This window comes from Argopecten irradians, chromosome 11 (assembly GCF_041381155.1).
Source record: "Argopecten irradians isolate NY chromosome 11, Ai_NY, whole genome shotgun sequence".
NCBI classification, from domain to species: domain Eukaryota; kingdom Metazoa; phylum Mollusca; class Bivalvia; order Pectinida; family Pectinidae; genus Argopecten; species Argopecten irradians.
Genome location: NC_091144.1, coordinates 21,980,735 through 21,995,209, shown reverse-complemented (window position 1 = coordinate 21,995,209; position 14,475 = coordinate 21,980,735). Strand labels below are relative to the sequence as shown.

At 34.7% G+C, this 14,475-nt stretch overlaps 1 protein-coding gene across 2 annotated transcripts; it reads left to right on the top strand.

Annotated features, from left to right (window-relative positions):
- Nucleotides 1-76: 76 nt before the first annotated feature.
- On the top strand, nucleotides 77-14,064 carry LOC138335008 (uncharacterized). 2 transcript variants are annotated; one of them, XM_069283901.1, is made up of 7 exons: nucleotides 77-679; nucleotides 3,469-3,678; nucleotides 6,367-7,454; nucleotides 8,354-8,486; nucleotides 9,944-10,083; nucleotides 10,346-10,520; nucleotides 12,872-14,064. In XM_069283901.1, exons 2-7 carry the CDS (start codon nucleotides 3,480-3,482, stop codon nucleotides 13,129-13,131), a joined length of 1,995 nt encoding a protein of 664 aa, XP_069140002.1. In that variant the 5' UTR covers nucleotides 77-679; nucleotides 3,469-3,479; the 3' UTR covers nucleotides 13,132-14,064. The 2 variants fall into 2 exon arrangements, with proteins under 2 accessions (XP_069140002.1, XP_069140001.1); XM_069283900.1 differs by lacking the exon at nucleotides 77-679 and having other exon boundaries at nucleotides 2,972-3,678.
- The last annotated feature ends 411 nt before the right edge of the window (nucleotides 14,065-14,475 follow it).

Below are 14,475 nucleotides of genomic sequence, written 5' to 3'. Positions count from 1 at the left end.
TTGTCAAACCACGTGCTGCGGGATGCCTGTATGTTGGGTACGCCTCCGAACTATGGAACGCCATAGCTGTCTCGTATGGTTCAAATATACTTATATGAATTGGTATTTTCATTATATGATATGGTTGTATCATTATATGATTTGGTTGTATCATTATATGATTTGATCTTATCAATATTTGGTATCATTTTATCTATATTTGATTTGATTTGACCAATGTATCATTTACTTCAACCATTGTTTCATTTTCATTTGTCATGGTATTATTTTCTGTTACCATTATATCAATCGATTTCACCATTATTTGATTTGGTGACATGTATATTTGATTTGCATCTATCATTGTTTTATTTGGTGTTATCATTGTATTATTTTCATTTATCGTTATATTATTTGATTTCATCTTTATTTTATTTGGTTTTACCATTGTATGATTCTACTTTACATTATTTACAAACATCATTATTTTATTGCATATATACTTTATATGATAATACTTTTCCATTGTATGGTTATACTTTCTCATTGTATGATTGTACTGTTTCATTGTATGTATGAGTGATGTAAGCGTCTTTGCGACTCCGATTCGGAACTTTTTACCGGGGTTATTTTCTGTCATGTGTCTGCCGCCAAATGACACGAGGCGTAGAAGCTTGATCTTTTGATGCAGATGCTGCAGGTTTGTAAATTTTCTTATGGGGGCTACCTACATTTGTGTCAATCATATAGAGACCTAGGTCAGATTTCATGTCGATCCTAACTGAACTTAATTTATACACTGTCTTCATTCCGATCACGGCAGGGTATTTTTGGATAATAAGCAATTATTGAAGTTTGTGTTATTCTAACTTAGGACAGACTTGTGGCGAATATTTTCAGCAAAATTAAAATTAAGTTCACGTGTTGGTTTGTTTACGGCAACGAGTCAAAGACCATGGATGCACTGTCAAAATGGCGGAAATTGCGTAAGAAGGGACCAGTCCTGTAACACCCCGATAAAAAATTAACCTTTGTATTTATGAAACATTTTCTACCTATTCTGATTTATTTATACAAGGATTTCTCATACACGTCCTTGATTTATACCTATATTTTTCAAAACAGGAACTTTTTTTAAAAATCCATAACCTGTCTATATTCGACAAAAAACAAAAGCCAACTAGATCTATAGACTATTTTGTGGGTAATACATCGGAAATCATGGATTAACACGTGTTTTAACATTTTTTCGTTATTCATGCCAAGAACATGTTGCAAGAGCTATTTTTCTTGAAGAAGAGTAGTTTTGCTAGCATTTTAACACTATATTAAAGGCCCCACTACCTTTGCGAAACAAAAATTAAAAGTTTCTTAAAAACAATAAAATATACAACTAGAAATTGTCACCAGGAAATTTTCACGGGCTTTTCACCTAAAAGGTAAATTAACTCTGGTCAAGGTCATTTATATTAACAAACTCGGTAGCGCTTCAATCTCAACGTCCTACTCGTCTAATTCCAGGTCTTTGCCATTTCAGAACTTCACAAGAAGTAATTTGAAGATTTTCAGATTGTTAGCCGCTGTGACCTTGAATGAAGGTCAAGGTCTTTCATATTTACTAACTTGGTAGCCATTTATTTCATGTCTATATTAGGTATCTAGGCCTTGCAGAACAGCAGGAGTCATTTGAAGATTTTAGGTTTTTTGGCGCCTGTGACCTTGAATATCGATGAAGGTCAATCATATTAACAAACTTGGTAGGCATTTATGTCAGCATGCTACTTGCTAAATATTAGGTCTGTAGGCCTTCTAGAATTTGAGAAGATTTATTAATGATTTTGTTTAAAAATGGCACTTTTGAACTTCGAACCTTATTTGCAACCGAAAATTCAAGTTTTACAGAAAAGTGGTAGTGACGTTAATTGTTTCACTTTTGATTCTACATAACATAACCAAAAATCAAAGGAATTGGCTATGTGGTTGCTACAGCGGTCTCAATGAGCTGAATTTTCAATTTTAAACCTTTCATAGCTCTAAAATTACAAGTACTCTTTGACCTTTGGATGAAGGTCAAGACGGTCGTTTATTTTTTCAAAATTGATAATCAACTACCAAAGCATACTTCATGGACAATATCAAGCCTCTATGCCATGAAGAACTTGACAAGAAGATGTATTCGTGATTTTCACAGAAAACGGCGAATTTGCATTATGAGTCGATGATAGACCGGAAGTTGACATTTTAGAGAAAAATGTACAATTACAAAGTTTCTTCATATACTATTCTACATAACATATAACAAAATGAGTTATGGCTGTCTAGGTTAAACTGGAAGTGACATCATTGCTGCCATATTTGAATTTGAATCAACACCATATTAACAAGAATTGGTCACATTGATAAGTGAAAGATCTTGTGTGAGTTTGGGCTTGATCAGACAGGTGGAATCAGAGGAGATGTTTAAAATATAATTGTCTAAAAAAATGTATTTCATTGCAAGATTTCCTGTGTAAACTATGTTAACAGTGAAGATTCGTTTCATTGTTTTGCCATCTGGCACAGTGATAAGGCCATACAAAAAATATTTGTGTTTCCGTTAACCTGACCGCAACCCTATAAAATTGATGCCTACTCAAAAACTTTTTGTCGGTTTTGTCCTCAAGCAAACAAATAACAACCTAAATTTTGTTTGGTTTTTCACAAAATCAGGAATTTTGGTACAAATTCTGTAAATTTAAGACAACAATAATCCCCTGGGAATCAAATCCATGGTTTATAAATATAAGGCTGAATAAAGTCTCCTTCAGTTTTTCACTGCAAGAAACTGGGATGAAGAGAAAAAATATATAAAAAAAAAACCCTACCTACCAACCCTTCATTTTTAAAGGGCGTTACAACTTACAGGAAACAAGAATATTTTTTCAATTGTTACGTCTTATCAACGTCAACCGACACATGGTAATTAGGATGACAGTGGGAAACATAAAAAACAACCCGCGTTATGAAGTTTGCATTTAAGTTATTTAAATTAAGGTGATGGTAAGTGTAGTATTAACAGTATTAAAAGTTACTAACTTTTGTGATTCTATAAAATTATCAATTTCGTTTACTTTCCCATTTCAAAAATTAAAAGCCGTTTCGGAAAGGTAGTGGCCCTTTAAATATTTTTAGAACTTTTCATGCGATGATGTTCAATTTTGTGATTTGCCGTTGTCTGCTCATATTCAAATTACGGAACTCGTAGGCGAACTTAAATTATCTTATTGGCGGTAGAGCATTCGGCTAGTGTTGGGAGGTTCCGGGTTTGAATCCCGGTCTGACCACTACATTTTGATTTTCTCCTCTCCTGCCACACAATTACATAGATATAGCTTTTTATAATATTATGCATAGCCCAATTTCCTAACACTGAGTTTTAAAGTAGCAATCTCATTCACTCATATTCATTACTTTGCTATTATAAAAACTCATTTTTTTTTACCCTTATAGGGGCTTTCAAAATGGCCAATCATAATGTTAACGAGGTGGAGGATATTTTGAAATCGCTTAATCTGTCGACCCTATGGCCCATATTCAAGGACAACAAATTGACAGAAATTGAAGTTTGTCTCAACTTAGACAATCCCTCACTCCAAAGCCTTGGGTTGGAAACCATGGGTGACCGGATCCGATTTCAGGAGGCTCTCAAGCGATACAAAGGTAAATTGAATTTAATGTTAATGTTTCTCAATATTTCTCTTGTTCCGTTACAGTATTTGTTGTTATACTGCTGCTTCATTGTTTTAGTTTTGTCTTAGTCCTTCCTTTATGCTTTTGGGTTTGATGCAATCAGAATATTCTTAATTGATTTGATGTATCAAAAAATTTAAATTTATCAAATGTATCAAATTTCATTTGATTTACAAAATGTACCTGTTTTCTGAAATCCATTGTAATATTTCTTGACATGTATTTAAAAGATACAATGGATATCACTTTTTTTAATATCAACTTATTTCTACTGTACATGTAGTCAGCAAAACTCGGTTGTGTTTTACATGTCCATACAAAATCATGCATTCATGAATCAGAATGGAATTGGAACATAAGGAAAGAGACAGTAAATATCACAAAATGGAAATAAATCATCACAACAAATGTCTTGAAAATGTTTTGAGCACATTCAGTTTTATTTCAACTGGCAATGTCCCCATGTCATTTGAAAGTGTAAAAAAAAAGAGAGATGTTTTTTATGAATGAAATCATTTTTTTGGTCCCACATTATGATACATGATATTGGCAATCTGTATAATTATAGTATTGCGAAACCTAAAAATATAGTTAAAAAGGAGTTGTCCCCCTTGCCGACTCTTCAATTCACATGTGTTTGTATAAAATTATGGCAGGGAGAAAACAGTCGTAACCACCTGCATCATTGTGGCCCTCTTGTGGCTTTTATTTTGTATTTCCCTCTGAGGATGAAACTGCTGTGAACAAGAATCTGGCATGTGTGGGACCACAGGTGTTTGGCTCTACATTTTTAGGTAACCTGATCGAGACAAAGTCTCAAGTGACCTTTTCTATTCGTCTTTTGTCCGTCGTCATGCATTGTGTGTCCATTAACAATTTACATTTTAAACTTCTCCAAAACTGCTGAAGCAATTCAATGAATTTTTGCACAAAACTTCTAAGGCATACTGCTAATCAAAATTGTGAATTATATGGCCCCAATGTACTGGGGTGGGGGGCAAAAGGGGACAAAATGGCTAAAATTTCAAAAATCTTCTCCATCCGCAGATGTGGTAGAATCAAATTCTCTTCATAGATTGAAAGATCTCGAGGTCCTCTCCAAAATTTGTGAATTTTATGGCCCTGGGGTCTCAAGAGTTTCCTCCCCAGGGTCAAAGAAAACTCATTTATGAGCATTATTTCCTTTATTTTCATAGGAAATGTAACATATACTTATAATGGAATGAAATACCCTTCATAGATAAAAGGTTAAATAGATATTATCACAGACTTCAAATGCCTGATAGGCCAATATAGTGCTTGTATGTCTGTTTCATTCTGTATCCGATGACCATGAAGGCCCATGGGCCTCTTATTATATTTGTAATACAGTACTGTACATGTGTCAATTAAGATCTATATGGCCAAAAAAAAATATGTTTGTTTAGGGGGTCACATTAGGCCAAAAAAATAGGGTAGGTAGGTCGGATTTTTTTTTGATATTTTATGTAATTTTTTTCATGTCACAGATTTATTGCCTATGTACTTGCATAATATTTTTAAATATGCATTACAATGTAAAAAGAAAGTCTATATTGTTCACCATACTTTAACATGCTGCTATATATTGTCTCTTTCTCTTTTACAAGTACATAGTTGTCTTTTATTTTTTCTTTCCTTCTTCAGGGGGTTAAGTTTACAACAGTTTATATAGAGAAAACACATTTTTGAGCATTATTTAGTCATTTGTTATAGGAGTTGAGTCAAATGCTGTCATAATTATCAGTATGAGATGGTAGTAAAACTTTGTTGTAGGTTACATTAGTACATTACGTAACAATTTATACTTCAAAAATCTTCTCAAATTTAACAAATAGCATAATTTAATTAGGGCCCCGCATCGAGATGCGGGTGCCCTATAGTAATCAGGTTGTCCGTCCGTCTGTCCGTCCGTCCGTCTGTCCGTTTTTTTTCTTTTGCACATTAATGATGGAAGGGAGTGGAGTATTTTCCCCATATTTTACATGATGATTCCCCATCCATCCTAGATCTGCTTGGTAATTTTTCAGGCTGAAATTAAATTAAAAAATCGGCCATCTTGGATTTTAACATTTAAAAAAATCACAATGTTGTTGCTCTTAACTGATAAACATTTTGTTATAACATTATGATGCAAAGTTGTTCAGAATTAAACAAGGAGTTGACTGTCCAAAGGTAAGGTCATGGGCCAAGGTTACTAAGTCAAAGGTCAAGGTCAAATTTATTTGAGTTAATTGTATGCTCTTAATGTAATGTTAGCTTGGAATCAGGATTCAAGTTAAATACTTGGAAGACTTTTTCCAAAGAATTATAATAATGTACCATCATCGGTTTCCCAATTAATGTTGACATTAATTATTTATTAGCAACATATAGCTAACACGGAAGAATTCGTTGTCAAAATACTACTTTTCCACTTAAGCACGTCAGACACATAGCGGGGCCCTTTCTGACGTGTCAGTGTTCTAGTTCCCTTTACATATAGAAAACTCACAAGGTCCTTTCAAACAAAATTGATTTAAATAAATCTGGGGTCCCTGGATGTTTTTCCCCTGGTTAGTAGCTAGTTTGAATTTTGACCTTATTGCATTTCCATGAGATAGTTGAGATAAACTTTTTATCCTTTTTTTTTTTTTTTAGGGAAAAGCAATACTAGTCTTCCTACTGATACCGGTACATCTTTGAGACAAACCAGGCTTTTATTTGGTAGATCAAGGAGACGGACAGAGACTAAGGCACGAGATAAGAAAAAGAGTTCAGCTCGATCCTGGACAGCAAGTTTTGTTTGCTTGTCAGACAAAGATGCAAGTACTGTTCCTAATGGACGCGAGAGAGTAGTTTTGCAGAGCAGTGGGCTAGGCTTCAAAAGGATTGTATTTTCAACAGATGACGATGAAAATGAGGTGAAACAGAAGCTGTCTGAATCATTCCCTAAGTTAATTGGGATTGGTGGTTTTGAACTTTTGAAGTGCTTAGCAAACAAAAGAAAATTGGAAGTGTTAGGCTGCACCTGGAACGTTCAAAATCTGAAGGCTGTGATGAGCCCACAGTCCAGGATTTTTATCAGACCAATACAAAAAAACCTAGAAACTGTGGATGTTTTGTCTGACAATGAAGGTACTCTATCATTCAACAGCAAGATAAAAGAAGAATGTCTCAAATGTGGCCAATTAATATGTGTAACAATGCTGAGGGCCCATATAGTAACCTGCTGTGATGAGGATTCTGATATGGAATTGCCAGACATTGAAATGCATTCAGTATACCAAGACATTTGGTCATCGAACAATGATTTGGATGTAGAGCTTATAGAGTCAAATACAAAGGGACAGGGATCCGGAGCTTCCAATGGTTCAAATGTAGCAGAACCTCACACAGAGAGACCAAACTTGAATGATCAGTTATCAAAGAGAAATGAAGCTTCAAAAGATCTTGATTTTCCTATACATGTATCTCCAAAATTATCAAAAGACATAGAAGATATAGTGGAAAATGTAGTGAAAGTTTGTTCACATTGGAGTAATCCCGTAGAAATACTGAAGTTTTTGCAAGCTAATACCATTGTTGGCCGAAAGCTGGAGGTTGAAGATGTTACGGAGACAATAGCTTCTGAAGGAGAAACCAACCATATTTGTGTTGATCGTGAAAACATCTTGGAAACAGCCTTTGATGAAATTCAGCAAATCAAAAATTTCAGAATAACTTTAGAGGTTGATTTTTATGGTGAGGTAAGTAAATAGTGATCAAGTGCCATCTCTTTGCAATATCTTGAAGGCTAATTCTTTAAATCATAATGATATCCTTATTAAATGTGGTCAATAGGGATATGCTAGTTTTTAACCCACCATCTGATGATGGTGGGCTATTCAAATCGCTTCTTGTCCGTGGTCCGTCTGTCTGTCCTTCCGTTAACAATTCTTGTTAGAGCAGCAGCTATTTCTCGGAAAGTGCTGAAGGGATCTTTCGCAAATTACATATGTAGGTTCCCCTTGGGCCCTAGTTGTACGTGGGCATATTGCCTTTTGTGACTGATCGGGCAACTAGATGGATGACCGTTCGCCATCTTGAATTTTGATAGTTGAAGTTTGTTACAGCTATTTCTCAGACAGTACTGCAGGGATCTGTTTCAAATTCCATATGACATATGTGGGTTTCCATTGGGCCCTAGTTGTGCATGAGTATTTTGGGACCGATCGGTCAACCGTCTTGGATTTTTATAGTCGAAGTTTGAAAAGCAGAGAAAAGATCCATCTGACAATTGTCAGACATGCATAGATCAATCTGGGATCTCTTGTTAGTCCCCTGTCGGTGAAACAGAAGGGGACTTTAGTGTTTGTCTCCATCTAAGGTCTGTTTGTTTTTTTGGATGTTGGTTTCCATCAAACAATAACTTGAGAACAGATTGATGGATAATATTTTTTGAAACTTCAAACATTGGTACCTTTAATACAAGGTAATACAATCTTACCTGTTTCACTGGCAGGGGACAAAAACATCCCTATAAAATTATAACCAAATATATTGCTGAACCCAATTTTGATCCAGTAAGCTATTATGATTACCTTATCTTCCAAAATTTAATTTGAGTCCTTATTTGCATCAATTAAAATTTCATGTTATTTTCCAGAGTGTATCCGACTTGGGTGGACCAAGAAAAGAATTTTTCCGTTTGGTATTGATGGCCATCAAAGAAAAATACTTTGACCATGATCTTAGGAGTGTGCTGAGTGAGGACTACCTTACAGTCGGAAAGATTCTTGGTAAGATCTTAAAAAAGTTCCATTGTAATCTACTGGGTATCTCTACAAAGTCACTCATCTAAAATCTAGTACAAAGTAGACCTTACTAATAATGCTGAACGTATTAACTTGTTCCTTGCAGTTTCTACTTTAAAACATATAACATTGTACATATGTAATTATCAACACCAATGTGGCTCACCTAGCTCATTAAGGCCTAATTTCATAGCTTAAAGCTTAAGATGCTCCACAGCCGACAGCATAAACAATTAACACTCATCATTTGAACAATAATTGGTGTTTTATCGTGTATACATATGCTTAATTAACACAAAAAATGATATGAAATAATTTAGTTTCCTTTCGGTGCATGCACAATCTACTCCATTCCATATAGGACATGGTGCCACAATTTTTTGGGATGCAATTAATTATTTTTTTTTAAAATATTTTTATCTTGAAGTAAAATTAGAAGCTCAAACTTTTCAATAGTGTTAATCATGTTTTTAGTTAGTAACTTTTGTTACTTGTAACTGATCTTGATAGAGGAAAAATACCATTTGTTATGGGTGGAGCATCTTTAATTGCCATATTTTGTGTACTGACTCTTAAGTACAATTCAATACATATACCCCAATAAAGATGATAGAAAGACAGAATTTTTTTCTCTTAAGTCTGACTGCTAAGGTATATCAGCATTCTAGGAGCTTCAATCAGATCGATATTAAGTGCTCCAGACAATTTTTGGAGCCTAATTGCATACGCACTTTTGAAGAAATGTGTACAACTCTGTGCGACCTAAAACTTAACACAGGTATTTAGATAAAAGTTATGTGGTTATTAGCGTAGCTCACCATTAGATGGTGGGATGGTGGGCTATTCAAATCGCCTTTCGTCTGTGGTCCTACGTCCTTCTGTCTTTTCGTTAACAATTCTCTTGTTACCGCTATTTCTCAGAAAGTACTTAAGAGATCTTTCTCAAATTTCATATGTAGGTTAGGACCCTAGTTCATAGTTGTGCATATTGCATTTTGAGACAGATTGGTCAACAAGATGGCAGACAGGTACACACGTAGCCATCTTGGATTTTGATTATTGAAGTTTGTTATTGCTTTATCTTGGAAAGTACTGAAGGGATCGTTTTCAATTTTCATATAGAGTATACATCTAGCTGTGTATGTAGTCAAAGATCTAAAAGCAGAGATCTAGAAAAGATCCCTTTTTTCCATTGTCGGACGTAAATCATTCTTTGGTAGGCACCAAGATCCATCTGGGATCTCCTGTTCCAAGTTATCTCTGATATTAGTACTTGAAATGTGTAATATATTGATTAAAAAAAAAGATATGGTAAAATTTTACATATTTCACTTTTTATGTATATCGTTTCACTTTGTCATCCTCTATTAATTTGCTTATATTTTTTTTAGCAAAAAACATTGTTCCTCGATCTCGTAAATATATGTGTTTGAATATTTTAGGCCTCAGCATACTACAAAATGGTCCTCTTCCGACCTTCATTCGCCATGATGTTTTAAATGAACTTTTCTCCAATGACGAATCACAGTCCAGTTGCATCCAGAATTTGAGAATTGGGTTAGATGAGGTTGGAATTTATCAGGTAAAAAGAAAATGTGAAAATTTTAGAAGTCTTCAGCTCACCCAGTTTGGACCAGAGGAAACTTTAAGGTCACCTGAAATGAATTCTCAAGTAACATGTTCTAATCATTATCGCGTTTGTCAGTATTGTTGGTAAAGGCAGGTAGGACAATAATTGCTACCTATAGATATTTCCTGAAATATCCATGTGACATTAGGTGATATGTACAGGACTTCTGGGCCTGATGTTTGAAGCACTGAACTATACATTTTTGTTTTTGCAGATTGGTTCCCGTGTCCCATCTTTTGTCTTCCTGTTGAGGCCTTCCAATAAGAAACTAACAGTCAGAGCTCTGACTCACTATTTGAAACCTAACTTTTCAGAGACAGGTTCTAATGGTAGAGTCCAGGAGGGAGCAGTGTATGCGGCCTTCATGAGGTACATTCGTGAAGTTGCCAGTAAGTATATAATAAAATTGTTAGATTTAGAAATCAGATCATAGACATAGTGTTGATCGAGTTGAAATTCAAAAGTGTAATCTTCATAGCTATGTAAATATTGACTGTGGTTGACCCTTATAGGAGATTTAAGAAAAAATGACGACGAAGTTGCACAAAGGTACATCTGGGCAGTCAATGGTACAATTTTTTATTTTTATACACATAAACATGGTGGGAACACAGCCCCTTGTGCATGATATTTCTTCAACATTAAATCTGCATAAATATACTGTATTTTATCCCTATTAAGAGTGCTTAATATAATAAGGGTGCCCTCACATTTTTTGCTGAAAAAAATAAACTATTTGTCTTTGCTGGTGCTAATAAAATACTGTTTCAAATCAGTTAGATGCTTAACATATCTATATCATCTTGTATAAGAACTAAATGTATTGCATCGGACATTTTTTCCGAGCGTTTACGCATAGAAACAGCAAGATCGCCATGTTGAAAACAAAACATGTCACTTTAATGTTCCACAAGCGTGTGTGGATGAACTCTAACTGGCAACAACACGTTAACAATGTCTATACAGGTTTTATGAATACTTACTGTATATCTACGATAAAGGTTCCTAAATAACAGGAATGTTATCATTTCTAAGCATTTTATTGTCTGCTCTTGTCAGTATTTCCCATCTGCCACAAAAAGAAAGTAGCGATCGAAAGCACCATCTGCCATTTTGTGTATATGCATGGTAACAAACAGGCTAGCATGAAATTCCAAAATTCCATGAAATAGACACATTTTATCAGTGTTAAATACTTCTGGTGCTTACATTTCTTCATAATTATGTAATTTCAATACTTACTTGACTTAAAAACGTAAGTTGGTTAAAATAAGTTTAAGAAAAATACGAAAAAAAGCAAGATGACTATAGTCTGTTTCAGAAAAAAAAATATCTAAAAATGGTCTCAAATAACAGCTCCCCCCTCAGCCAATTACCCATGTATTTGATACAAACTGGTTATGTTATTTGCTAGCCAACTGATGTCTTTTGTTCACGAAATAGGAACAGTAATTAAATTTAAGTCGAATCAAGCTGATTTTAGAACTCATCCCAAGATCTTTCCAATGTAAGTCTACATACAAAGTTTCATGAAGCTGAGTGCATACATATTTTACTCAATTTATCGTGTTCAGAAGGGCAATAACTCCGTTAATAACTGTCAAAACAAGCTGATTTTCGAGCTCGTCCGAGATCTTTCCAATGTTAGTCTACATACCCAGATTCATTAAGCTCGGTTCATATTTACCCTAGTTATCGTGCTAACAAGGTTCAATAATTATTATTGCAAAGGTCAATAAATCAGTAAGTTACAGTCAAATCAGGCCAGTTTTTTTAACTCGTCCAATTTTAGTCTAAATACATAGTTTCATGAAGCTGAGTGCATATTTACTCAAGTTATAATGTTCACAATGTCCAATAATAATTATTTGTGCAAAGGACAATAACTCTATGTTACAGTCGAATCAAGTTGATTTTCGAACTCGTCTGAGATTTTTCAATGTTAGTCTACATACAAAGCTTCATTAATATAAGCTTCGTGCATATTTACTCAAGTCATTGTGTTCACAAGGTCCAATAGTAATTATTAGTGCAAAGGGCAATAACTCCATAAATTACTGGTGAATTAACCTAATGTTCAAACTTGTCCCAGATCTTTTCAATGGTAGTCTACATACAAAGTTTCATTAAGCTCGGTTTATATTTACTCAAATGATTGCGTTCACAAGGAAACGTTGATGGACGTCGCTCAGGTGACCTAATAAAAATGTAAATGTCAGTAACCTGTGAAACAATAATAATCCATTTTAAAATCTGAATTTACAAGTGTAGAAGTTTATACTTTAATTGTTAAACTTGGAATTATTGATTGTGTAGAGGGCATGTACGTAACTATTATTGATTTTTTCCGTCGCCATACTGTGTTTGTACCTTTGAGATTCCGGATGTAAACTTTCTATGAGGTCACGCCATCTTTTCTGAAATCTCCTATAGGGGCTGATGGGTGGGAGCAAAAAGGTCAATGAATTGGTCAAAATTTCAATCTAAGAGCATAATATTTCCTATTTTCAATAAGAGAGTTCAAGGATTTTAATGTTTTAAACACCGTAGATCCTGTATCAAAGTGCTGAATATCAAAAGGGACAATTAAAGGCAAATGCAGAAAAATATGTAGTGTTACATCATGTGGTCATTGATCATTGTTGGATACAAAAGTATATAGATACTGTAAACCATGTACATGTAATAATCATTTTATTTCACACCAAAAACTATTGAAAAGTGTTTTGATAATTTATAGGTGGAAGAAGAGGCACATTGACATTATCAAACATCTTGGAGTTTGTCACAGCATCCAGTGAAGAGCCAGCTGTTGGCTTTACTTTAAGCCCATCAATTGAATTTGTTGTTATAAGCACCAGTTTTATCCCAACTGCAAATACATGCAGTTGCTGTATGTACCTTCCACGACCAACATCAACATTGAAATTACCAGCAGATGACCAGCTTTTCGGTTTATATGACTTGGCTTTCCAAAACAAATATTTTGGAATACTGTAAAGTGTGTTTTCCTTTATATGTGACATGTGACTCACTTCGATCTGTTAAAGGAAGTTGTTGTGTAGAGACTACAACACATTTTGAATTTCTATACACAGTTCATGTTATCTATGTTCACTGAAATTTTGAAGTTTTTAGGTCATCTGACCCGAAGGGTCACGATGAACTATAGTCGTCATGTTTCGTCCGTCTTCGTGCGCCGTGATTTAACATTCACATTTTGAACTTCTCAAGTTCTACCAGTGCAATTTGGCTGAAACTTGCATGAAATGATCCTGACATGGTCCCAACAAAGTGTTGGTATTTTTCGAGTCAATCCGAAATCCAAGATCGTCGCCACAGCTGCCATCTTGAAAACACATTTTGAACTTCTTCTCAAGTTCTACCGGTGCGATTTGGCTGAAATTTGCATGAAATAGTCCTGACAAAGTGTTGTTATTTTTCGGGTCAATCCGAAATCCAAGATGCCCAACACAGTCGCCATCTTGAAAACAGATTTTGAACTTCTTCTAAAGTTCTTCTGGTGTTATGTGACTGAAATGATCCTGATATGATATTGACGAAGTGTTGTTACATCTCTGGTTGTGCCAAATCGAAGATGGCTACCGTGACACCATATCCTATTAATTTCATATATGAATATTGTCTAGTTAGTCCGATGACCGTTAAGGCCCTTGGGCCTTTTGATATAGTAATTATAGGGCCCTGCAAGATTTGGGTACACTATTGTAATTATACATGTAATCTTTTTGACAAGTCACTTGGCATCTCCTTATGTAAATACAATTGATACAATACAATACAATGTTATTTTATTTAAGTGTCACACATCTTAAAAATAATTACAGTACCATATAAAAATATCCATCGCACACAATTATTCAAAGCCGTATTTGGCTTATGAGACACTAAAATTAATAAAATTTATATACATGTACGATTGGTGGTATCATAATTTGCATAGATAGTACCGTCCGCCTATGATTCATCGCATATATTACTGCAAAATGAAATTTCTAACTTGTACTATGGTTCATCTGTATGTACTAGAACAATAATTAGCAATACTAAACCATGCAGCTTGTGTATTAAATCTGAACAGATATCATTAGGAAATTAAAGCACAAGGAAATGAATTTCTCCCATACTTGACAGGGTTATCCCACGGTTGCTAGGGAAAAGACAGCTCACATGCACTAGATAGTGACGTCATCAATACATATGGCAACAATTATCACTCACAGCGAAGTTCATATCAACTGAAGTTTCACCATTTTTAGGTCATCTGACCGAAGGTCAGGATGACCTATTGTCATCGTGCACCGTCCGCCGTGCATAAAACTA